The 24,171-nt window shown below is 40.2% G+C and overlaps 1 protein-coding gene across 2 annotated transcripts in view; it reads right to left on the reverse strand.

The window, feature by feature from the left end:
- LOC122668084 (peroxisome biogenesis protein 6) overlaps window positions 1-24,171 on the reverse strand; it is a 176,232-nt gene that overhangs the window by 3,844 nt on the left and 148,217 nt on the right. Inside the window, exon 16 of one of the 2 annotated variants that reach the window (XM_043864638.1) lies at window positions 13,362-13,463. In XM_043864638.1, the coding sequence (XP_043720573.1) occupies window positions 13,374-13,463 (90 nt within the window). In that variant the 3' untranslated portion in view covers window positions 13,362-13,373. Of the gene's footprint in view, window positions 1-13,239; window positions 13,464-24,171 lie in introns of those variants that run through there. The other variant, XM_043864637.1, reaches the window with a different exon arrangement.

Here is a 24,171-nt window from a genome sequence, read left to right on the forward strand (position 1 = left end):
AATCTGGTCTCTAGAACCAGATTTAGATGCAATTAAGTGGGCTGCCATGAAATTCAGGTGTAATTGAGTAAAAATTGATCCAAATCAGTCTCTAGGATGCTGAAATTCTATTATCACAGCTTGGTGTTAAGGTTTTAATGGCAACCATGGGGGTAGGGCTTGTTTAGGACAAAGAAATAGAGGAGAAATTACATTCCAATTTGGGGATTTTGGTTATTTAACCCAAATTGGAAAGTTAGGGTTCTATAATCTGGTTCATGGAATCAGATTTGGGGTCAATTTGGGAGTTTTGTCTAATTAACCCAAATTACCATCTTAAGGTCAATGAATTGTACAATTCAGCTGTGAATTGGAAGATAAAACAGAAGATCACAGGTTGTAGCAATACCTGAGTCATAAATTGGTCCAAATCAGGGTTTAAACTTAGGGTTTGGTCAATTAAACCTATCAATTCTATGGTTTAATGGCTGGAATGAGTTTAGGAACTATTTAGAGATAAGAGGATTGAGAGGAAGAATAAGAGAACAGCAGGATTCATGGCTTACCTATGTGTGCAGCAGTAAAGATGGAAGATGCAGCCTTAAATTCCTGCTCCAAGGTCTCTAATGGAGATTCCCAAATCAGCAAAACCAGGTGGAGAAGTAAAGCCCTAAGGTACGGCTCCTTCCCTTCTTCATCTCCTTCTCTTTTCTCCCTTCTTTTCTTCCTTCTATTTTTCTTCTCTAAGACAGATTCGTTGCTCTTAGCTTAGGAATGAATGAATAGTAAAGATGGGTTGTATATATATAACTTAAGCACTAAGGGGCATTTTGGTCTTTTGGGCATAAATTAGATTTAAAACTAATTTCTAAAACAGTTTATAACCTGAATTTTGTATTTATTGGTTTATTCTAACCATAAAGTGATGCCAGGCGACATTTGAGGTCATCCGAATACGGGTAATTACTGGGAATTGGATTCTCCTCTGGGGATGTGGGTCCCACAGGTGGAAATGACCATTCTGCCCTTATAAACTCTAATTGGTCGTACAATTGGCATATAAATACACATATAAATTCATACTTACAATGAGTTAGTTAAGGGAAAGGTTCTGCAAGCCCTCCAGGTAGCAGATCTGACACAGGTAGCTTAGATGCGAGACCCCGCTAGGGTCCTCTGACTCTAGAAGGGTTGGTTGAGAAGAAGACTCCCTGGAATCCTCCATAGGTGTGTCAGTGGTTTGATCTAATACCTCGACCGATGCAGCCCACAACATCGAAGCAAGCATCGACACAGAACTGGAACCTGAAATCACACAAATTTCAAAAATTTAAATTTATTGCGGATTTTACACTGGCTATCCATACTTGATATAGCCTAGCTTTCTTATAAGTTATAACAGCTCGGTTAATCACAGCATGGGTCATACTTTATTCGAGATCATACTGGAAATTCAACCTAAGTGGCCGAATGAGTGGTTCCCCTCCCTTCTCATGCAAGAGTTAGTATTGAGACTGACGAGTTTATCTGGCATATTACTGAGGTACACACTGATGTACACAGATGCATTGCTCTTAATAATGACACATATAAGGCTATGGCTAATTGTCATCATTGTTATGTTGAGTTCATAACCGGAGATATGGTAATGGTATAAATAACTCTGGAAAGGTTTGAAACTGGCGCCAACAAGAAGTTGGATCCTTGGAAGATGGTCCTTACAAAGTACTAAAGAAGATTGGCCCTCATGCTTATGTTCTAGAACTACCACCAGATAGGATCATCAGTAATGTCTTCAACATGGCATATTTGACTCTTTATGTGGTCACCATTCAGATGAGGGCGATATAGAGCATTCTATTCGGTTACCCCAATTTAATATTCCACTCAAGTACGAGATTGAAGATGTCGTCGATGATAGATACACTATGGTACGAAATGGCAGCAGCTTATGCTTTTCTCGTCAAATGGAAGGGGCTGCTGAGGACTGATTGCAGTTGGATCCATGCGGACAATTTCAAGAGACTCAACCGAGACCTCTACGAGCAGTACATGTCACTTTTACATTCGTTGAGGACGAATGCTTTCTAGCCGGGGAGAGTTGATGCCAAGGGAGTTCATAACATACTCCCGTAAGAACAATTAAATGGGCCTTAGTTGCCTTAGTGGCCTTAATTATGTTCTGCCAGCTTTGGGTCCACCAGCCCACATCGTAAGCTAGTTACTTTAGTTGTTTTTAGTTCTTTTTCTTATCTATTGTACTGGTAATTAGAAGACATTAGAACTCCCCCATGATGGAGAGTTCCCTTTTCCCATACTTTGGGGTATCAAGGACCACCCAAGAGGGTCCTTTGACCTGGCCTTGAGGCTGATCTGAGCCTCTGTTTTGCTGTGACAGAAATTCTCCTAAATTCTGGTTTTTCAAGTTTAGATTTTACTGTTTGGGTTGTTGTGTTCAATCTGACCATTGAATCATCGCAGTACTTTGGGGTTTTATTATCCTGACATCATTCCACCATTGACCAGAATCTGAGCCTTATCCATAAAGGTTGACTTTGACTTTATTAGTCCATCTAATTTCTGCTGTAGGGTTTTCTTGAGATCTTGTTACAGGGGCGTGTAATTCTGAACCTGGGGTTCATCCTATCTAGCTCCCCCACCAATTGGCTTATGTGGGTTCTATTAAATATAACCTTTTGGATCCTATTGAGTACATTGTCATTATCATTATCTTCTTCTTTCTCTTATATTATGCAGCAGAAGTACTCTCTTTTGAGATTTTATAGACAGAATTGTTACTTATCAAAGATGGGGGGGAGGAGGGGGGGGGGGGACTGTTACAAATAACATCAGGTAAGGAGAAAATTTAGTTTTGGGGAGTGGAACTGATGCAGTTAAGGGTGTCCTATCGGTTCAATGTGTAAAATCCGCAATAAATTTAAATTTTTGGAACTTGTGTGATGTCAGGTTCCAGTTCTGTGTCGATGCTTGCTTCGATGTTGTGGGCTGCATCGGTCGAGGTATTAGATCAAACCACTGACACACCTATGGAGGATTCCGGGGAGTCTTCTTCTCAACCAGCCCTTCTAGAGTCAGAGGACCCTAGCGGGGTCTCACATCTAAGCTACCTGTGTCAGATCTGCTACCTGGAGGGCTTGCAGAACCTTTCCCTTAACTAACTCATTGTAAGTATGAATTTATATGTGTATTTATATGCCGATTGTACGACCAATTAGAGTTTATAGGGGCAGAATGGTCATTTCCACCTGTGGGACCCACATCCCCAGAGGAGAATCCAATTCCTAGTAATTACCCGTGTTCGGATGACCTCAAATGTCGCCCAGTATCACTTTATGGTTAGAATAAACCAATAAATACAAAATTCAGGTTATAAACTATTTTAGAAATTAGTTTAAATCTAATTTATGCCCAAAAGACCAAAATGCCCCTTAGTGCTTAAGTTATATATATACAGCCCATCTTTACTATTCATTCATTCCTAAGCTAAGAGAAACGAATCTGCCTTAGAGAAGAAAAATAGAAGGAAGAAAAGAAGGGAGAAAAGAGAAGGAGAAGAAGAAGGGAAGGAGCCGTACCTTAGGCCTTTACTTCTCCACCTGGTTTTGCTAATTTGGGAATCTCCATTAGAGACCTTGGAGCAAGAATTTAAGGTTGCATCTTCCATCTTTACTGCTGCACACATAGGTAAGCCATGAATCCTGCTGTTCTCTTCTTCTTCCTCTCAATCCTCTTATCTCTAAATAGTTCCTAAACTCATTCCAGCCATTAAACCATAGAATTGATAGGTTTAATTGACCAAACCCTAAGTTTAAACCCTGATTTGGACCAATTTATGGTTCAGGTATTGCTACAACCTGTGATCTTCTGTTTTATCTTCCAATTCACAGGTGAATTGTACAATTCATTAACCTTAAGATGGTAATTTGGGTTAATTAGACAAAACTCCCAAATTGACCCCAAATCTGATTCCATGAACCAGATTATAGAACCCTAACTTTCCAATTTGGGTTAAATAACCAAAATCCCCAAATTGGAATGTAATTTCTCCTCTAGTTCTCAGTCCTAAACAAGCCCTACCCCCTTGGCTGCCATTAAAACCTTAACACCAAGCTGTGATAATAGAATTTCAGCATCCTAGGGATTGATTTGGATCAATTTTTACTCAATTACACCTGAATTTCATGGCAGCCCACTTAATTGCATCTAAATCTGGTTCTAGAGACCAGATTTATGAACCCTAACCCATTAATTTGGGAATAAATAACCAAAACCCCCAATTTAATAAGTAATTTTGAAATTCAATAGACAAGAGGACTGACCCACCTTGAATTGGGTCTGAAACATGAAATTGGTGGCCTGTATGTGAAGATCAGAGCACCTGGGCCAAAAACCCCAATTCTGCCCCTAAATCCGATTCTTTTTTTTTTATGCCCATTTTGCCCTCCAATGGTAGGGTACTGTCCTAGACCTATACCAGACCCTAATGCTTGCTGTTTTCCTTCTGTTCTAGGACCATCTCTGTTGTTCTTCTTCTGTTGTTGTTTAGTCTGCTGGGATCTTATTGCCTAGGCTAGCCTAACACTATAGGTAAGGAAATTTTGACTTATTTTATGCGTGTTTACTATTTAATTGTTATTTATTCTGTGTGCCATGTCATACTTCATAAACAATACAGTTGTGCATGTAGTTTGTTAGCTTGCTTTTGTTTTACACTAGTCTGCATATGATACTAGGCTGCATTTGCATTTGCATTGATATTATTGTTACTATTCAATTGATGAAAGTGAAGTACTATTTATTCTTACAACTCTGCAATCCATACATGTTCTTCATGCATAGATTGCACTGGGCAAGGCTAATATATCATAACCCAGTACTACGCCCCTTACCAACAGGGGGTAAGGTGTTGGACAACCCGTGGTACAGCCGAAGGGTATACCGGGGTGCCATTTACTGTCCCATGTTAGCGTGTGTGTTCCAGTAGGGTTGGTCGTTGGGGGTCTGTTGGGTTAGCTGCCTGGTGATATGCTTTCTTGGCGGGTCCTCACCGTGGTAGAATGGTTTCGCTCGGGTGACCGACGTCTGGTTATGTGTTTCCGGGACCGAGGTTAGCATCTACCACAGTAGTACTTGAACCTCATGAGACTTAGTTTCCATGATAGGTGTATGTTAGGCTAGAACATGCATCATGTGTAATGTGTTTGTTTTGCATGTATTCCCTTATTGGGCTCAGTCGAGAGCTCACTCCCCCGTGATCACTTTATTTTACAGATAAGGCTACTGTCGCTACTGCTTGTATTTCTGTGGAGACTCCTTCTGTTCAGGGTTCTCCTGTTGACCGTGGAGTTGACACTACTGTTCTGGTGGAGCACGATGCTTCGTGCTTGCTCATTCTCCTGATCTTCCAGACTGATCAGGCTTCTTCTCCCCTTTTTGTTATATCACTTTTGTAGTACCTATTGTATATAATCTTTTTGAGTTAGTGTTACATCTTTTGTGAACCAACATTGTAACCCTGCTGTACATAAATGTTCATATATGAATATATAAACTGTTATCACTAGTTTTCCCTTAAATACTATCTTATGTCTTATTATATTGCTTCCGCTGCATTTAATTCTAATTATTGTGATTGAGATTGCGAATAGACTACAGCACTTGCGAACTTGGTGGGTTGGTTGGATGTGAGACACATCCAGTCATACTTGGCCCTTATCACCGGGCTGGGGTGTGACAGCCAGGTCTTCTAATAATCCCTCATAAGACAGCTTAAGAGATTACCCGAGCTTCGGTTGACAACCTCTATCTGGCTGTCTATCTGTGGATGAGAGGCTGTAGAGAATTGCAACTTTGTATTTATCTTCAACCATAATGTCTTCCAGAAATAGCTCTTAAATTAAACATCTAAATCCAAAACGTTCGACTCTGGAAACCGTGTAAACGAACATCATCTTTGAAAAAGAGGGTTGTTATGTAACATCAAAGGTTCTCTGATAGGAATGAAGTGTGCCATCTTGGAAAACTTGTCAACTACCATGAATATAGAATTGTGATCTTCCCGAATAGTGGGTAGGCTAAGCACAAAATCCATGGTGTGTGAGGAACGAACAACGAAGAATATAAACCAGTATTCTGCTTCGTTCCTTTTATGAGTTGACCAACGTGACACTGGTTGATTACATGCTTAACATCCTTTTGAAGATGTGGTCAGTAGTAGTGGTCAGTCACCTAGAGGAGGGTTTTATCAAGTCCAAAAGGTACTCCCCAATCCTCCACGTGCAACTTCCGCATTACATGCCATCGTAAAGATGAAGGAGGGATGTACAATCAAGTACCCATGAAAGAAACCACCATGGAATGAATACCTAGGATCACTTTGCTGGGTTGTGCCTCCCTCTTTCACTTTCTTGCAATTTCCTTTGTTCATTTGTCATTTTTCATTTTCCATTTTTTCACCTTTATCCTCTTCTCACTCTTCTCAGTTGCAAATTTCAGTTGAAGTTTGGAAGAAAATATGGTCCTGTAATACTACTCCTAAAATTTGTAACTTCCTCTAGAGGGCCTGCACAAATAGTGTGGTAAGTGGAGAGGCACTGTTAAAGAGGAAGGCTCCTATTGACCCAACTTGTTTCAAATGTGGTTCTCACACAGAGTCCAGCCACCACATTCTTCTTGACTGTCCATTTGCCCGAGCAACTTGGTTCGGTTCTTCCCTCTCCTTCATTCCTCCTCCAAATCCCCATCTACCCTAGTTTATCCTTCATTGGAATCACATTCTTGCCTCTTTGAAAAAAGTGGGTCAAGAAGCTGTGGGCTTTGCAGCATTTATCTGTTGGAGTATTTGGAAAAGCAAAATGAGGCTCTATTCAATGGAAAAATCAAATCTCCAGAAGCAGTCATCAGAGAAGCTGAGAGATTAGCTGCTGAATTTCAGAAGTTGTAGCTCCCTCTAACATCTCTTGGTGCATCGGGTCCCCCAAAGTCTCCTTGCTGGTCTCCTGCTTCTACCCCAACAATGAAGCTGAACTAAGATGCCTCTCTGATTAATGGAAAAGGAGGGCTTGGTTTTATCATTAGGAACAGTCAGGGATTGTCAATCAAAGCTTGCTCAATTCCATCTTCCTTCAATTTGGCTTTGGAAGGTGAGGCCTTAGCTCTTCGGGAGGGTCTTCTTCACTGCATTGTTGAATGCATTGATGACTTAGTAGTAGAATCCGACTTTAAGGACCTTGTTTTCTTTCTCTCTAGTAATCCCACCTCACCTTCAATTGTTCTCATCAATGCTATCCAAGATATCAAACACTTGATGTCCTTCTTTAGGACATGTTCTGTCCTCCATGTCCCTAGGGAGATGAACAGTGTGGCTGACTCCCTGGCAAGGAATGCCACGTCTTTAGCGTAGACTACTTGACCACAATCCACTCCCTGGTTGCCTACTCTTTGTATCAAAGATAACTTGTGCTAGACATGCATCAATAAATAAGAATATTTCATAAAAAAAAACATATTCTTCATAAAGTTTGAAGCTTTAGAGATCCGTACTTTGAAGGACGCAACGCATGATCAGTATTCCTTGGATTTTCTTTTATTCTGTGTTGGTGCTGCTTCCGATTGCAGTAGCTCAATTGCATTAGCTACCAACTTTTCTCGTGGTCTCTCATCTCCGTTAAGGATTCTTCCATTCCAGAATCATTGGCTGCTGATGTACGAGATCCAAGTTTGTCAAATACATTGGTAAGTTTTTTCGTGGTTTGGGTAAGCTTCTTAATGATTTGTTGTTGTCCGTGTGAAGTGATCTCATGTAGCCTTCCAATTTCTCAACCCTTTGATCCATCTCTGGTTCTGATACCAATTTGTTACGTGCACGTAGGGAAGATGAGAGGAAATAAGAAAATAAAATAAAATTAGATGAAAATAGAAAAGATAGGAGATAAAATAGGGAAAAGGATAAAAAGCTTTATGGATCAAGCTTGGGGTCTTGGCTTATAAAGGAAGCCTACCTTAACTCAAAGGGTTTTGATTTGGTTCCAAGTCCCCTTCTTTATATTATCTTAAGGTATTTAAAGAAATACAAATTAGTTAAAATAACTTACCCTACTTAACACGTCTAACATAATTAACTTCATTTAGACTAATCTCACTCATCCATAGAATCCTACAGGATCCCATCATTCCCTTAATTCTCATGCAAAGATAACCCCATAATTAAATAACTAAGTAACTCCCTTAATACCACATCACCCATGCCATTGATAGAGTCAAAAATTTATTGGCTCCATGCCTACGTGGCATCTCTCCTTCGTCCATATATAACACTATGATAGTCAAACACGTCTTTATCATTATGAGAATTTTAAGAAATTAAAAATAGGTTATAACACTTTGGTAACCTAACTAAGGTGACAACCAACTCCCTCCTCATTGTTTATAGAATTCAATGACCTTCTGAATATCAACAGTACAAATTATTTTGTAACGCGTAAATTTGACTGCCAGCCAAAGCTTCGAACTCTTCAAATGTCCGCTATTTTTCTTGGTTTTGAGTTAACATTTTTCATGTCAATATCGAAGTCTAGGATAGAAGCTACATGAATCTCAAGCTCCATCAGAAGGATTGATTCGATTACTATCAAATTTTCATTATCGGGTAGAGCTTCAAAGTAATTTTTCAGAAGTCTCAAATAATGTTTGTCACTTCAATCATGAAGTATCCGCTACAAGTTTCTAACAAGAAAATCCATGGTAAATTAAAATTCTGCACAATTTTAGAGAATCTAGTTAATGTGAGCTAAATCTACATCTATAAATCAAAAGTGCAATGATCAATGAGTTGGCTCAATAGTTACCCAGTAATTCTAACTGCTAAATATTTTTTAAAGGGGAGCGTTCTCTGTGGGATAGCAAGGCCTCTGCATACACACAGGGCCAATGAGAGCTCATGCGGAAGCATCTTAGGGAGTGGGATTTTTGCCTTTCAAGGAGTTCTCTTAGAGTCATTTACCGGTTAAGTAGCTCTACAAGGAAAGTGGGATTTTGAGAAAGATACCAACGAGATGTGGACTGAGATGATGACTTGTATTAAGAAGGTTTCTAAAGAAGTCCTAGAGATTTTAAAAGGTAGGTGTCTGGCCCCTAGAGAGACTTCGTAGTGGGATGACGAGGTTGAAGCAACCATTAAGATTAAGAAAGCTCATTTTAAGACTTGGCAAAGGATTAATGAGACAGAGGATAAAGTGAGAAATTATGCGGCCATAAAAGAAGCTCAGAAGATTGTGGGGAAAGCAAGAGCGAAGAAATATGATGGCCTATATGAAAAACTTAATACAAAGGAAGGGAAAAATATAATTTATTGGATAGTCAAAATAAAAGAAAGGAATAGTAGAGATTTGGACCATGTTAGATGCATTAAGAGTGAGGATGGTAGAGTACTAATACGAGATGAGGAGATTATGGATAGATGTGGTGAATATTTCTACAACCTACTTAATGGAGCTATCTTGACTAATAGGATGGATTCGGAAGTGGAGAAGAATAGTCTTGCAGCCAATACACGTCACAGACATCCACAACGAGTTGGTGAGGCCGAAGTTAAAGAGGCCCTACGAAAGATGAAGGTAGGGAAATCACCAGGACCAGATGAGATCCCAATTGAAGTGTGGAAGAGCTTAGGAGCACGAGGGATATCTTGTCTAACCAAGCTGTTTAATAAAATTTTGAGTACAAAGAAAATGCCAGATGAGTGGAGGAGAAGCACTGTAGTCCCGATTTATAAGAATAAATGTGATATCTAGAATTGCAATAACTATAGAGGCATAAACTAATGAGTCATACCATGAAACTTTGGGAAAAAAAATCATTGAAGACCACTTAAGAAGAGAAACTGTTATGTCGGAGAACCAATTTGGTTTTATGCCAGGGAGATCCACCACAGAAGCTATTTACCTTTTAAGGAGACTAATGAAAATATTTAGAGCTTACAAAAGAAACCTCCATATGATCTTTATCGACCTAGAAAAGGCCTACGATAGAATCCCTAGAGAGCTCATTTGGCTTGTCCTAGAGAATAGAGGGAGCTCAAGTAACTATGTGGATATAATCAAGGACATGTATGAGGGCGTGGTGGCGAGTGTCAAAACTGCAGAGGACTAAAGTAGTGAATTCCCTATTACAATTGGATTACATCAAGGATCAGTTCTAAGCCCCTATTTGTTTGCACTCATAATGGATGATTTAACCAGACATATCTAAGATGAGGTCCCATGGTGTATGTATTTCGCTGATGATATTATTTTGATAGATGAGACAGTGGAAGAGATTAATGCAAAGTTGGAGTTATGGAGATCAAGCTTGGAATCACGAGATTTTAAGTTAAGCAGAACATAGACAGAGTATTTGATATGTAACTTCAGTCAAACCAGGAGAGGTGATGAAGTGGTGAAACTGAGGAGCGAGAGCTACCACAAAGTGAATGTTTTAGATACGTGGGGTCAACCATTAACAAAGAGGGTGATATAGAGGATTATATTTCGCACATAATTAAAGTAGGATGGATGAAGTGGAAAGGTGCATCGGGAGTGTTATGTGACAAACGCATGTTTGTTAAGCTTAAAGGGAAATTCTACAGGACAGTTATAAGACCAGTCATGACTTATGAAGCGGAATGTTGGACAGTTAAGAAGAGTAATATAGATAAGATGAGTGTAGCAGAGATGAGGATGTTGATGAGGATGTGTGGTAAGACTAGGAGAGATAGAGTAAGGAATGATTGTATTAGAATCGAATTGGGAATTGTACCAATCTAGGACAAGCTTCGTGAGAGCCGCTTGAGGTGGTATGGTCATATCCAACAAAGACCTATGGATGCACCGGTAAGGAAGAGTAACCAGATTCAATTTGACAAAGCTAAAAGAGGTAGGGGTAGACCTAAGATAACTATTGGAGAAGTGGTAAGAAAGGATATGCATGTGGTAGGGCTCGATCCTAGTATGACCGGAGATAGAGTTGTTTGGAGGACAAGGACCCGTGTAACCGATCCCTTGTAGGGGAATGTTCCTGGGATGCTGCTTTGACTTTTTTTCCCTTACTTATTTTCTATTCTTTTTCCTTTTACTTCTTGTACTTCTTTTTTACTTCTCTTCCTCTTCGGGCCCATGTAGCCAACCCCATTTAGTTGGGATAAGGTTATAGTTATTGTTATAGAGGGCGGGGCAGTTATTTTGCACCCCCCTCCCATGTGTCTAGGCATGGGCGGTCGAGAACTTTTCTCCATATTTTAAATCTTACAGTTTATAAGATGTCAAAGCTATGTTTGGTTATCTACAAATGAACAGTTTTTTAATGGAGAATGTGTTTGCGGCCCAAACCGCCTGGGTCTGGTTTGGTTGGGCTAGGCAAGGACCAAGAGCAGGCCATCAGCGTGGGGCCGAAGTCGTAAGAGAAGTGCAGAGACGTGGCTGAGCCCTGGCGCTTAGAGGGTGGCCCACGTGGCTGAGGTGCAGGCAGTGCCAGGCGCAGGTCTGCGTCTCACAGGGAACGAGGGTGATGGCAATATTGGTGGGGCCCGCCACTGCTGACAGTTGGAGTGAGAGCAGGGGTTAATGGCCTGCGTGGCAGCCTGTGATTGGAGCTCAAATGAGATGGGCTGAATGGAGTGGTTTTGGAGGGAACGGCTACGCAAGCTGATAACTTCCGAGGCTTATCTATATAAGGAGGAAGACTTATCCGTGCGAAGAACACACACAAACATCTAACAACCAGCACACTTCTTTATTTCGCTTACTCCATTTGTTTATTGCTTTGTTTGTTGCATTTCTTTATTGGTGCCTGTTATCGATTGAGATCAAAGAGATGTACGGTCACATACTAGGAGCCGCAAGAGTGAACTCGCGGAGCCCACACTTGTATCTGGTATGATTGATTGATATAATTTTCATTTTGTCTCATTATTGTTTGTGTCTCAAGTTACTTTTTGATTATTCTAAGATCTGTGGCATTTCGGGTTGTAGTCTGTAATCATTGGCTTAACCCAAAAGACCTTAGAGCTACTCAGGTAGGATGGAAACCTACTAGCCTGGTAAGGAGTTAGATTAGGTTGTTTTCGACCTCTTTTGAACCTGCACAAAGGTTCTGGCACGCCCGCATTATTCGCACTACGAGTGTAACCCCGCGTGTGAGTGCTTGGGAGTTTTATCACCAACAAAATGCTAGAAAAAAAAAAAAAGGGAATACTTTAGCTCCTTCATGGCAAAAGGTGGCTGGTTGGGCTACCCATCTTTTATCTTTTAATTATTATAAAAAAAAAAAAACCCCAAAATTGGTTCCAGAATTGATACCAGGTAGGTAGATTTCTGGCTGGTCCGATATTAGCGGATTTGTACGGATAAAAATAAAAAATGTTAAAAAAATTCTAAATTTTTTTAAGAAAACAGAGGTAAACCTGACCAATCCAAACCGAGACAGACCGATCTGAAATCGTTTCAGATCAGTATCAGTCGATACCGATTACTAAAACCCCTGTGATAGCTCTATAACATGTATACTGCAAAGTGATAATAAAACACGTGTTATATATAGGTGACGGATCCTCTAAGCATAGAATCCCATAGATCCCTTTTCAATGAGAACGAAAAGGGAAATAAGGGTTTTGCTATAGAGTAGCCGATCGTGAGCATTCAGTGCAGTGGACACACTAATGAACATTAAGGTTACACACAGTAAAAAGGTCATGGATTGTTTAGTTCCAAACCTTCCTTGAATATTTTTGTTATGGTTCCATTTAAAAAAAAAAACGAATTGCTATGTTTCCATTTGTTTCCAAGTAACAACCATTAATTTAGGTAACATAGTGATGTTTAATACAGGTTCCTAAAACTTTTTAGGGCAAGAGATCGCTGTATGTAATAGTAGGATCTTTCAATATCTGCGTCACCCGGACCTATAGACAATATTATCAGAAAATGGTCTACACAAAACTTCAGTTGAAATGAATACAGAAAATATATGAGCCTCTGAGGAATCTCATCATACTATACATATCTGCTAAATCAGTGTCGCCACACGAGTAAATCTTTCACCAGTTTTGGTAGTCAGGCAATCGGTGTTAACATGACACTGCACCTGCTTCTCGACATTCATGTGCTAACAACACCAATCACTGTATTCATCACAATCCTTCATAGCACCAAGCCAGTATAATAAATACATAGACAACTACATTCCACAGGAGGACAAGGGCAGGCGCAGGCTGAACTAGAAGGATGGATGAGATCCAGCAGCAACTGATAATCTTATTAGAAAATAATGGAACTTCATTGAATGCTCAAAAGAAAAACAGATTGATGGGTTATCAACATTTGGTAAACTAAACTAGAAGTTCACTTTGATGCTCCTTCAAACTGATCTCGTAGCTTTTCATATCTCTTAAGTTCAGCTGATGATAGGGAAGGAGACAGTTCACCCAAAACCTGTTGAAGACCAAAAAAGTAGTAATGTGATTTAAATTTTTTTTTTAATATCAAGACAATCATCCCAGGAACTAAACATGTTGCACTTGCTTTGAAAGAGTGTAAAAGTCTTGGCTAGGAATAGTATATTCCCAGTCAACTGAACAAGATGTGACCAAACTGGACTGATCAACCATCAATAATTGGACCCAAATGACCTGGTTCCAGGACAAGATTGTTTGTGGTCAAATAACCTTAATTGGGTACTGGACCGTCCATCTACTCTGACAATCAGACTATTCAAGACCATATGATCTGATCCAGCCTTTTGTTCTACAGTTTTGAATTTTGTATTTAATTGCCACAAAATGGTGTGGAGGGTTCACATTATTAGACCATCTAATCGACAAGCATAAAACGGTTCAATCTTGGGTCCGTTTTTTAGTGAACATTGACATAGAATTAAACACAAGTGCACATTATAATTTTATTATGAAATATTGAAAAAAAAAAAGAAAGAAAGAAAAAACAAGGGCTAACTTTACCAGCTCCAGATACCTAGAGCTATCAGCCATTTACTCAAGAAAAGTATGTTTTACTTGAGCTTCAATCAGTGTCACTTGAGCCCCGAGGTTTAAGACCCAAATATGACAATCTAATCCAATCATACATAAAAGAATTTAAAATTTGAAAATTATTATTCACATTTAAATTTTGAGTCTTATAAGAGAAACTCAGGAACAAAAAGAAAAAATAAATACTTACTCTGTCCCACAAGTGTCCCCTTTGAAAAGCCCAAAGTTTTAGTTAAAGCATTAACCCCTCCCCCTTTTACATTATTCAATACTGTCCTTCCATTATTTACCAAAACCCTATTCAAGTTGTGTAATAAACAAATATGCTAATCACTGCAAGAGAGAAAATAAAAATTTCTATACAACAAATTACTGAATTTGTGAGACGTTGAGATTTGGGAAGCATGGGAAGGAGTGTCTTTGCGGGACAAGAGTATAAGAAAGAGAAGAAAACAGAGAGCGACCAGAAAAACTACAAAGCATAGTATGAACCCGAACAAATACTACATCTCATGAGACCTGCTTAGCCAGCTCATTTTCCAGATAATTAGTCAATCATGGTCTGCAATGATTGAGCTCTTCACAAAGGGGTCAAGTGGAGGCCACGGCTAAGAAGATGACTGAACCCCCAAAGGCCACTATCCAGTTTCCATCCTACCAGCCACATTAGCCAAATAACCCTCCACCATCACATTATGGAAATCACAAGATAACACAAAACAGTTCTAAAACCGAAGACCTAGAACTGACTAGCAGAACCAGGATGACCAATATAGAGAAATAAAGGAGCTCAGGGAGAACAAAAAACTTGTAGCAGAGAGATCAGACAGGTCTGCAATTCTGGTCGAGTGGTCTTCTATAAGAGTAGAATCGGCCTTCAAAAGATTTCAGGAAACAGAGCTCTACACTGGGCTGCACAGACGAATCCTAGTTCCTAGGAAAACTAAGTGGCAGATTTAGAATTTGAATGTCAGCCAATAATTCTCAGAAATTAAAACCAGAATTCAAGAGATCAGATTATCAGAAACTAGTAGACCACATTTGAAGCAAAACTGACCAATATTCAAGAAGAAATAGAGTAGAAAGCATCCAGCGAACTTGAATGAAAAAAGGGACCCGGGGCTAATGTTTGGAGAAGAAATTTCTACCCTTTGTGTGATGGAATTAGAAGATAAAGAGGCCAGATATCCACCTGAAACCCCTTTGGAATCCACCACGTTGAACCTGCGAATCCACTCACAACAACAGAACTGAATCCACAGTAGTTGAAAAAACTGAAATCTCTTAATTCACAACATCATGGGATAGGCTGTCAGCCTTTACTTCTATTTATATGCTTTAGAATTAGAATAAGACTAACTCATGGACTGACTTGGACCCAAATTGTAGACCAATAATGTAAACAGAAACCAAAACTGGGACAACTGTCGACCAGCTAATGGAAACTCCTAATCCATCTGACTTTTACATATCTTTCAAACAACACAATTAACAAGAAAACACCAAAACAAGTGAAGCAACTCCAAACCAACCCCGCAACTAGGACTAGAGTGAATTCCTAAAGACCAAAGGAGTGAGCCATCATAAGGACCAAGCAGTGTTCCAAATGTCATCGAAATTACCGAAATATTTTGGTATCACAAGAATCCGAAATGGAAAAACTATCGAGATTTATATGCAAAATTTACCCAAAATTCACTGAAATATTTTGGTTTCAGAAGAGTAAGAAATGAGGGCAAAATCCAAAAGTTTGAACCTTAAGACCAAGTCAGGTCCTCCTAATTTTTTTCAAGACAGGGACAGTTGATGCAGTGCAAAAGAACAAGAAGGCCATCAATTGGGTCAAACTATGCCAAGAGTGGACCAATAAGCTTAATTTTGAGTGCCCAATGAGTTATATGGGTCATGGGCTTATTACTATTTTTGGGTTCACTGTGATGAAATCTTAGAAATTGGGAGAATAACTTGTGTCAGTGAGACACAGGCCAGCTTTATTTATAATGAAGAATAGAAAATTCTAGAATGAGTACAAGACCAAAATACCCCTATTGACAATTCTACCCTTGTACACGTATTACAACACTCCCTCTCAAGTTGGTGCATAGATATCAATCATGCCCAACTTGCTAACAATAGAACTAAACAACTTAGAACTTAGGCCTTTGGTAAGAACATCCACAAGCTGATCATCTGAAGGATGAAAGTAATGCACATTTGACCACTATCAAGTTTCTCTTTAATGAAATGACGGTCTATCTCCACGTGCTTTGTTCGATCATGATGAATAGGGTTGTGAGCAATGCTGATTACAGACTTACTGTCAGAGTACAAACGCATAGGCATATCAACCTCAATTCCAAGGTCTTGCAACAACACATGGAGCCAAAGAGCCTCACAAATACCTTGGGCCATAGCCCGAAACTCAGCCTCTACACTAGAACGAGTCACAACCGTTTGCTTCTTGCTCCTCCAAGTGACAAGATATCCTCCAACATAAGTACAGTAGCTAGAAGTGGAATGCCTATCATCAGGTGATCTAGCCCAATCTGCATCTGTATATGTTTCAACCTTCATGTGACCATAAGGAGAAACCGAAATTCCTTTCCCAGGGGAAGCTTTCAAATACCTCAAAATTCTATAGACTGCATCCAAATGTGTAGAATAGGGGGCATGCATATACTGGCTTACCAGACTCATTGCAAAGACAATATTTGGACGAGTATGGGACAAGTAAATCAGTCGTCCTACCAATATCTGGTACTGTTCTCTATTTACAGGTTTCCCCTGTTTTGACCGAAGGTGAAAATTAGGCTCTACAGGGGTGTCAGCTGGCTTACACCCCAATATACATGTCTCAGATAATAAATCCATGGTGTACTTTCTTTGAGATAAAGAGATTCCTTTGTTTGAATAGGCAACCTCAATACCTAAGAAGTACCTAAGCTTACCCAGATCTTTAATCTCAAACTCAGTACCCAGAAACTTTTCAGAGAATCAATCTCCTCCTGGCTACTCCTTGTGATGACTATGTCATCCATATACACTATCAACATTGTCACATATTTGGTAGTCCTTTTTATTAAAAGTGTGTGATCTGCATTGCTTTGCTTGAACCCAATGGAGACCACAGCTTTATGAAACCTATCAAACCACGCCCTAGGAGATAACTTCAACTCATACAGAGCTCGATTGAGCTTACATACCTTTCCCTGAGTCTTCTGAGAATCAAAACCTGGTAGAATATCCATGTAGACTTCTTCAGCCAATTCACCATGCAAGAACGCATTTTTTAGATCAAGCTGAAATAAGTTCTATCCCTGATTTACTGCATAAGACAGGAGAATTCTCACAGTGTTCATCTTAGCTACTGGAGCAAACGTCTCCTGGTAATCAATCCCATACGTATGGGTAAAGCCTCCAGCAACCAGCCTGGTTTTATATCTCTCAATACTTCCATCGGCCTTGTGTTTGACAGCAAAGACCCATTTACACCCTATAACTCTCTTTCCCGATGGAAGATGAACCAAATCCCATGTGTTATTTTTGCCAAGGCCTCTCATCTCTTCCTCCAGAGCTTCTATCCAATCCGAATGTGCCACTGCCTCCTGCCAGGAGTTGGAAAGCGAAACAGAGGACAAAGAAGTAAGAAAGGTCTGGAAACTAGGAGACAACGAGTCATATGAAAACACAATAGAAATTGGGTGATGGGCAACTATGTTTACCTTTCCTAACAGCAATAGGAAGATCTAAAGTAGGATCATAAGGAGGAACAGATGGAAGCTTACCAGAGGGCTCAGAGTTAGTAGAACTTGGAACCGTTTCAGTCAATTCTGTAGGAGAGATGGTAGTAGACCTGCTCTGGTCGTGCTTTCTCTTCCTGGCATATATCTGAAGTGACTTATCTCCCTGAACCATTTTTTTCCTTTCCTGGCTGAATGGTGGTTTCCATAGGCACAGGAGTCTCCCCCTGAACAGGAACTTCACTTTAGCTTTGCTCCTGTTCCTGACTAGTAACCCCATCCTCAAGAACATCCTCTTCTTACCACATGCAATCGTACTGCCGGTTTCCAAGTCCTGAAATACACAATGAGAAGGAAAGAAAGTCACTTTACAATTGAGCTCACGTGTAATACTACTAATGGATAACAGGTTAGTTGAAAAATTGGGGACATGAAGAACAGAAGATAAGGAAAGGGAAGGTGAATAATGGATAACACCCTTGCCAGATATAGGGGAAAAAGAACCATTAGCAACCCGGACTTTATGGTTACCAGCTAATGGAAAATACTGGGAAATTTTTTTAGGAGAACTCGTCATGCGATCAGTCTCTCCAGAGTCAATGATCCAAGAAAAAGATTTGATAGAGGAGCTATGACCACAAAACGAAATACCTGTGGTACCGTCAGAGGAAGGTGCAGTAGTGGCAAAGGCAATACTGGCATGGGCCGAAGGTGCTGAAGTAGAAGATTCCAGCCTAGACATCAAAATCCGCAGGTGAGTCATCTCATCGGTAGAGAGGGGTGTAGTAGAGGAAGCATCCTCAGTGATGGACTGGTGGGCAGCACTGCCTCCAGCCCTTGGCTGACCACGCCCACGAGGCTCAGGTGGACGACCATGGAGTTTCCAACAATGATCCTTGGTGTGACGTTCCTTCCCACAATAGTCACATTTCACAGGAGGGCGACCAGTTGGAGCAACAGGACCACAATTCTGGACCCCAAGTGAGCCAGCAGAGGAGGTCAGAGCCCCTTTGGAGGGAGCCGTATATAGGGCAGCACCCTCCATGGGTGGCACCGTAGCTTCACACCGGCTTTCTTCAGAGGCCACAATTGCATAGGCCTGTGGAAGGGAAGGAAAGGGATCCTTATTCAAGACATGGGAACGGATGGGATCATACTCCATATTCAGCCCCACCAAAAAATATACACCCGAAGCTTTTCCTCCCATTGGTGGTAGGCAATAGTGTCAGCCTGACATGCAGCAGTAAACTTCCCATAGAAATCAAAGGTTTGCCAAATACCCCGCATGGTATTATAATACTAGCTAAGAGTAAGATCCTTTTGTTCCATCTTATGAATCTTCTGACGGAGTTCGTAGCACTGGGCAGCATTACCAACCTTAGAATAGGTTTCTATAGCAACACTCCATACATCGGCAGCATTCTCCAACAGAAGATAACTCTGGGAAATAGTAGGATCAATCGAACTGCGAAGAAAAGACATCACAAGGCACTCATCGAGATCCCATTTATCTTGGGCCTTCCCTGCAGCAGTTGGACGAATAGAGGTACCCGTCAGATGGCCTTTCAAACCACGGGAACCAACAGCAAGTAAGACAGACCTCGACCACATGAGGTAATTATTGCTATCAAGTTTAACAGAGTTGGTCTGCAAGGTAGGGAAATCCTTCTCACGGTGCACAGAGGACCCTCCTTGACCAGAAGAGATGGCAGAATTTTCTTCGTCAGACATGGCCAAAGAGAAAGCTAAAAAAACACAAGGCTTCACTCAAAGAAACAGCACATAAAAAAAATCTCCAAGAGAAGCGAGAGATTTAGCACATAGTAGAAGGAAAGAGCCCTTGGTGGGATACACTCACCACCAAGGGAGGCCAAAAGAGAGAGGTAGGGAAGAGGAACCCTTGCGGCTGTGGCAGAGGTGGCGGAAAGATGGAAGGGAGGAGGGAAAAGGTGAAGGGAAAAAAAAAAAAAAAAAAAGTGGAAGGAAGGTGGGGCGGTAGGCTCGCGAGAAGAGAGAGAGAGAGAGAGAGGCGAGAAGGGAGAGAGGAGACGGAAGTGGTGGTGATGCTGCGATTTTGTGAGAGGCGGCTGCTATTGGTCTCTTATGCATGATACAAAACCCTAGGTTGATTGCTCTTGGCTCTGGATACCATGATGAATCTTAGAAATTGGGAGAATAACTTGTGTCAGTGAGACACAGGCCAGCTTTATTTATAATGAATAATAGAAAATTCTAGAATGAGTACAAGACCAAATACCCCTATTAACAATTCTACCCTTGTACCCATATTACAACGCACTGTCATAATGAACTATAAACCAAATATTAGGGATTTAAGACATATACAGGATTAAGTAGTTAGTTTCTATTTTGTAAAGGTTCTAGAATAGTTTCTGATGTAGATAAGCCACCTAGAGGGCTTATTTTATTGGAAATAAACCTTGGGTTGGGTAATGTAGGTGTTGGGCCTTTAATCCCATGGGTTTTCTTTGTATTGGGCCACTTTAATGGGGCCTAAAATATGGGTACAAAGTTGGAAAACGGGGATTTACTTTATTAGTTTAGTTAGAGTCATGGTTTTAATCAGTTTCTTTCATTACTTTAGTTTCCTAGCCAGTTTAAGTTACCTTATTAGTTAAGGATTGGATTAGGCTTTTCCTTTTACGTGTTTTGAGTCTTCTATATAAGTTTGCAAAGGACTACAGCCTTGTACACGAATTTGATTAATGAGATTGAGGATAGCTTTGTTCTTTGCTTTGTGAGAGAATATGGTGAGATGCCATTGGTGAGAGACCAAAATACGGTGAGAGGCTGTGGGTGAGAGACCTGAGTTTGAGAGAGACTATCTATCCTATCTTCTTCTTCTCTTCTTTGATTTCTTGTTTTTTGTTTTATTTTTTCTGAAATTTCCTGCAAATCTGAGATCCGGTCGAAGTATGAACTGTTGTTGGACTTGAAGTTTGCGATCCTATTGTGGACTAGTTATCACTTGTTACTGGCCTACATTAGTTTCTAATGTAAATCTAGATAGGAAAGGATCCAACTAGAAGCCAATAACCAGGATTTGCTATGAACTGGTAAGTTTGGCTAGGTCAAAAATAGGGTTGTTAGGTCAAATTAGGGTTAGGGTTTGATAGGACCTAGGGTTTGATGGTAGGGCATAGTTCAAAATCTCGCCGAGACCTCGGAAATCTCGGTAAACTCGAGATGAGATATGATACGAAACAACAAAATGTCAAATCTCGCAAAACTCGACCGAGATTTCGAATATTTCGAGAATCTTGGAGAAATCTCGGTGAAATCTCGAATATTTCGAGAATCTCGACCTCCTCAGTACTCATAGAGTCATAGTATTGTATTGTTGGGACCAAGGTTCGAGAACTCGGGTCTCGGTGGCATCTCGGCTAGGCCAGAAACCGAGTCGAGCCGAGATCTCGCCGAGATCTCGGCGAGTTGGTGCAATTGTTTTTTTTTGGACTCGGACCCCCAACTCGGTGGGTTGTACACATATTTTGGGTCTGAAACTTGGTATCCAGCCTATTTCAGGCCATTTAAACACAATGGCATGCCCAGATTTGCCAAAAAACAAGTCCAAATATGAGTTTCACTTTGGACCATAGGTTGGTAGGCGACGAGTCGTACTAAAAGTCTAAAACAACATAATCTATATATAATTTAGTAAAACATAGCAAATTAGCAATCAAAACATTCTAATTAGCACACATCAATCAAAACATTCAAATAAAATGTACATTACATCAATGTTCACTTAATTTGTTACATAAAATGAGATTGAACAAGAAATTCATCCCTATATCAATCCACATATAATTCCCATGTCATGGAATTGCTATAGTGTTGCAAATAGTGTGACACAGCTTCCATATAAGTCTTCTGATCAACATATACCAATCTCCCTATCTTAGGGTACATGGGAGGCTGTTGGTATGAGGTGTAAGATCCACTGCTACTGTCATATTGAGTTTGAGGCATGTATGACTGGTTTGGGACTAGGAATGTATGCCCACACGACTGACCTAGAGCTTTGATCGTCATACTCAGGCTGATCGCCCATCGACCATAGGCACTATAATCGAACCGGTGCTCTGCTGGCCATAGTCATAGCCATGATGATCTTGAGATGATTGCCATGCGATCGATGCTCACTAGTAGTATCTATACTCATGCTTCCGAAACTTGTAAGCATGGTGTTCATCTCTTGTTGTCCTCCTCTGAGCATATGACTGATGTGAGTGTTTGCGACCCTTCTTTCTATTGTATGTTTTAGGGTAGCCACCATGGTCTTGATCTTGAGTGGCATGCGTAAACTGAGACTCACCGGTGAAACGCACAGGGTCCTCCTGCGTTCCAACTTCTTGCTCGTACTGCTCGCGCATCCCCTCATGACGATCATCATAATAACCGCCACTCCGCATGCCACTAGCAGCAGCAGCTTCACCACCATCACCATCACCATCACCATCACCATCACCATCACTAGCATCACCAGTGTCATCACCACCACCATCATCATCATCAGCAGGACTTCCTACAGCAGGCTCAAAAGGTTTCGGTGACTCTGCATGTGCACGCCCCTCTTGCGTCGACATATATTCATCAACATCAGTGCCGGTTACAGACGCAATGGTGGGGTCGGGCCTACCCCCAGATTGATCCATATCAGGTGTACCACGATCCCTCACCCACTGGAATAGGGGATCCTCATCGTCATCAGAGTCCTCTTGAAAAATGTTGGACAGTTCAATGGGTTCTTTATCATTGGCCTCAATTCCTTCACGTATGTGCCTCATCCTTAATCTCATATTGTAGTGCACATACACAAGCTGCTCCAGTCGTTCGCTACCCAACCTATTCCGCCATATGTTGTACATAATTTTCCATAAGCAATAAGTATTTTTCCTTAATATTATATATATTTTTTTAATTTTTATAATATATTTATTAAATCTGAAAAATAAAATAATTTTTTTAATGGGTGAAAATAAAAAATTAATCCATGGGGCTGTAGAGCATCCCAAGTAGTTTAACATATATCAAAATCATTTTCAAACAATCACTATTCATCCTATTTTTTTCATTTTCTTTTTTCAAATAAATCATTTATTTTTCCAGAAATTATAATAAATAATTTATTAACTGAAAAAAAAATCCGACTCCATGAAGTGATAGATCGGGCAAAGATGTTCAACATATATTAAAACCACATGAATCTAACAAGGATTACAAAATTTTTTTTTGGAAAAAATAGATTTGGGGAAGAAATAGAAAACACCTTTGAAATCTTGCAAATAGGTGATGATGCTCCAAATTGGCACTTGAATCTTCACTTTGGCACTTCAATCTAACTCCAAACAGTGCATTCCATCCAACAATCGAAAGAAAGAAGAAGAAATTTGAAGGAGAGGTTTTTTCCCCTTGGTTTAGAGCCTAAGAACTTCGTTTCTGCTCTCTCTTATGTTGGAAATGGTTTTTGGGTGAAAATTGGGCTAAATACAACTAACTAGCATCTTTGGGCCCAACCGAGATCTCGCCGAGATCTCGCCGAGATCTCTGCGAGATATTGGTTTTTTTGTACTAAAAAACCATGATTTTCACCTTCGAGATATCACCGAGATCTCGGCGAGATCTCGAGATCTCGGCGAGATCTCGGTCGAGAAATTGTAGTTTTTGTACCGACTAGGAACTCGACTCGGTTTTGCCCAAAACCGAGAAACTCGGCGAGATCTCGGCGAGATCTCGCGAGTTCTCGAACCTTGGCTGGGACCGGGAGTTAAGACGTGGAAGACTAGGGTAGTAAGGTGTCTATGACTTATGTATCATTCATTGTACTTAGGTTGGGTGTTTATGGAATATGCATTGTGAACACTTCATTGTATCTTGTGGTTTGTAGTAGAAACTTTAAGTCTCACTATTTCTTAAAAAATTATTCAATATTATGTGAATAATTTACTTGTTTTACTTGCCAATTATGTCTCATATCATTCAAACAATGTGTAGAATAGGCAATATTACATTAAGGGTTTGGCCTTTACTGCCAACCAAGGGTGCAAATCCAAAACACCAAATTGGGTGTTTTTTTTTTTCTTCTCAATTTGAACCTTTAAATATGTTTATTAAGCCTAAAACAAGCTTACCTTAAAGTTTCGGAAACAACTATGGCCATATGCCCATCGAAACATAATTCTGAAACATTAAAAAAAATAAAAATACAGAGTCTTGGAAAACTCGACCTAGTCAAGACCATGGTCAAGACCGAGTTTTAGAACCTTGTGGTAGGGTTAGGTTATGTTGATGTAGGGGAGTCTATCAGTGAAGGTTACGTTAAGTTTTAATGTTGGAAAGTGTGCTGGAATTGAATTGGCAGTAAGTTAGGGTTAGGTTTCTGGGTTTTTG

This window comes from Telopea speciosissima, chromosome 7 (genome assembly GCF_018873765.1).
Source record: "Telopea speciosissima isolate NSW1024214 ecotype Mountain lineage chromosome 7, Tspe_v1, whole genome shotgun sequence".
NCBI classification, from domain to species: Eukaryota; Viridiplantae; Streptophyta; class Magnoliopsida; order Proteales; family Proteaceae; genus Telopea; species Telopea speciosissima.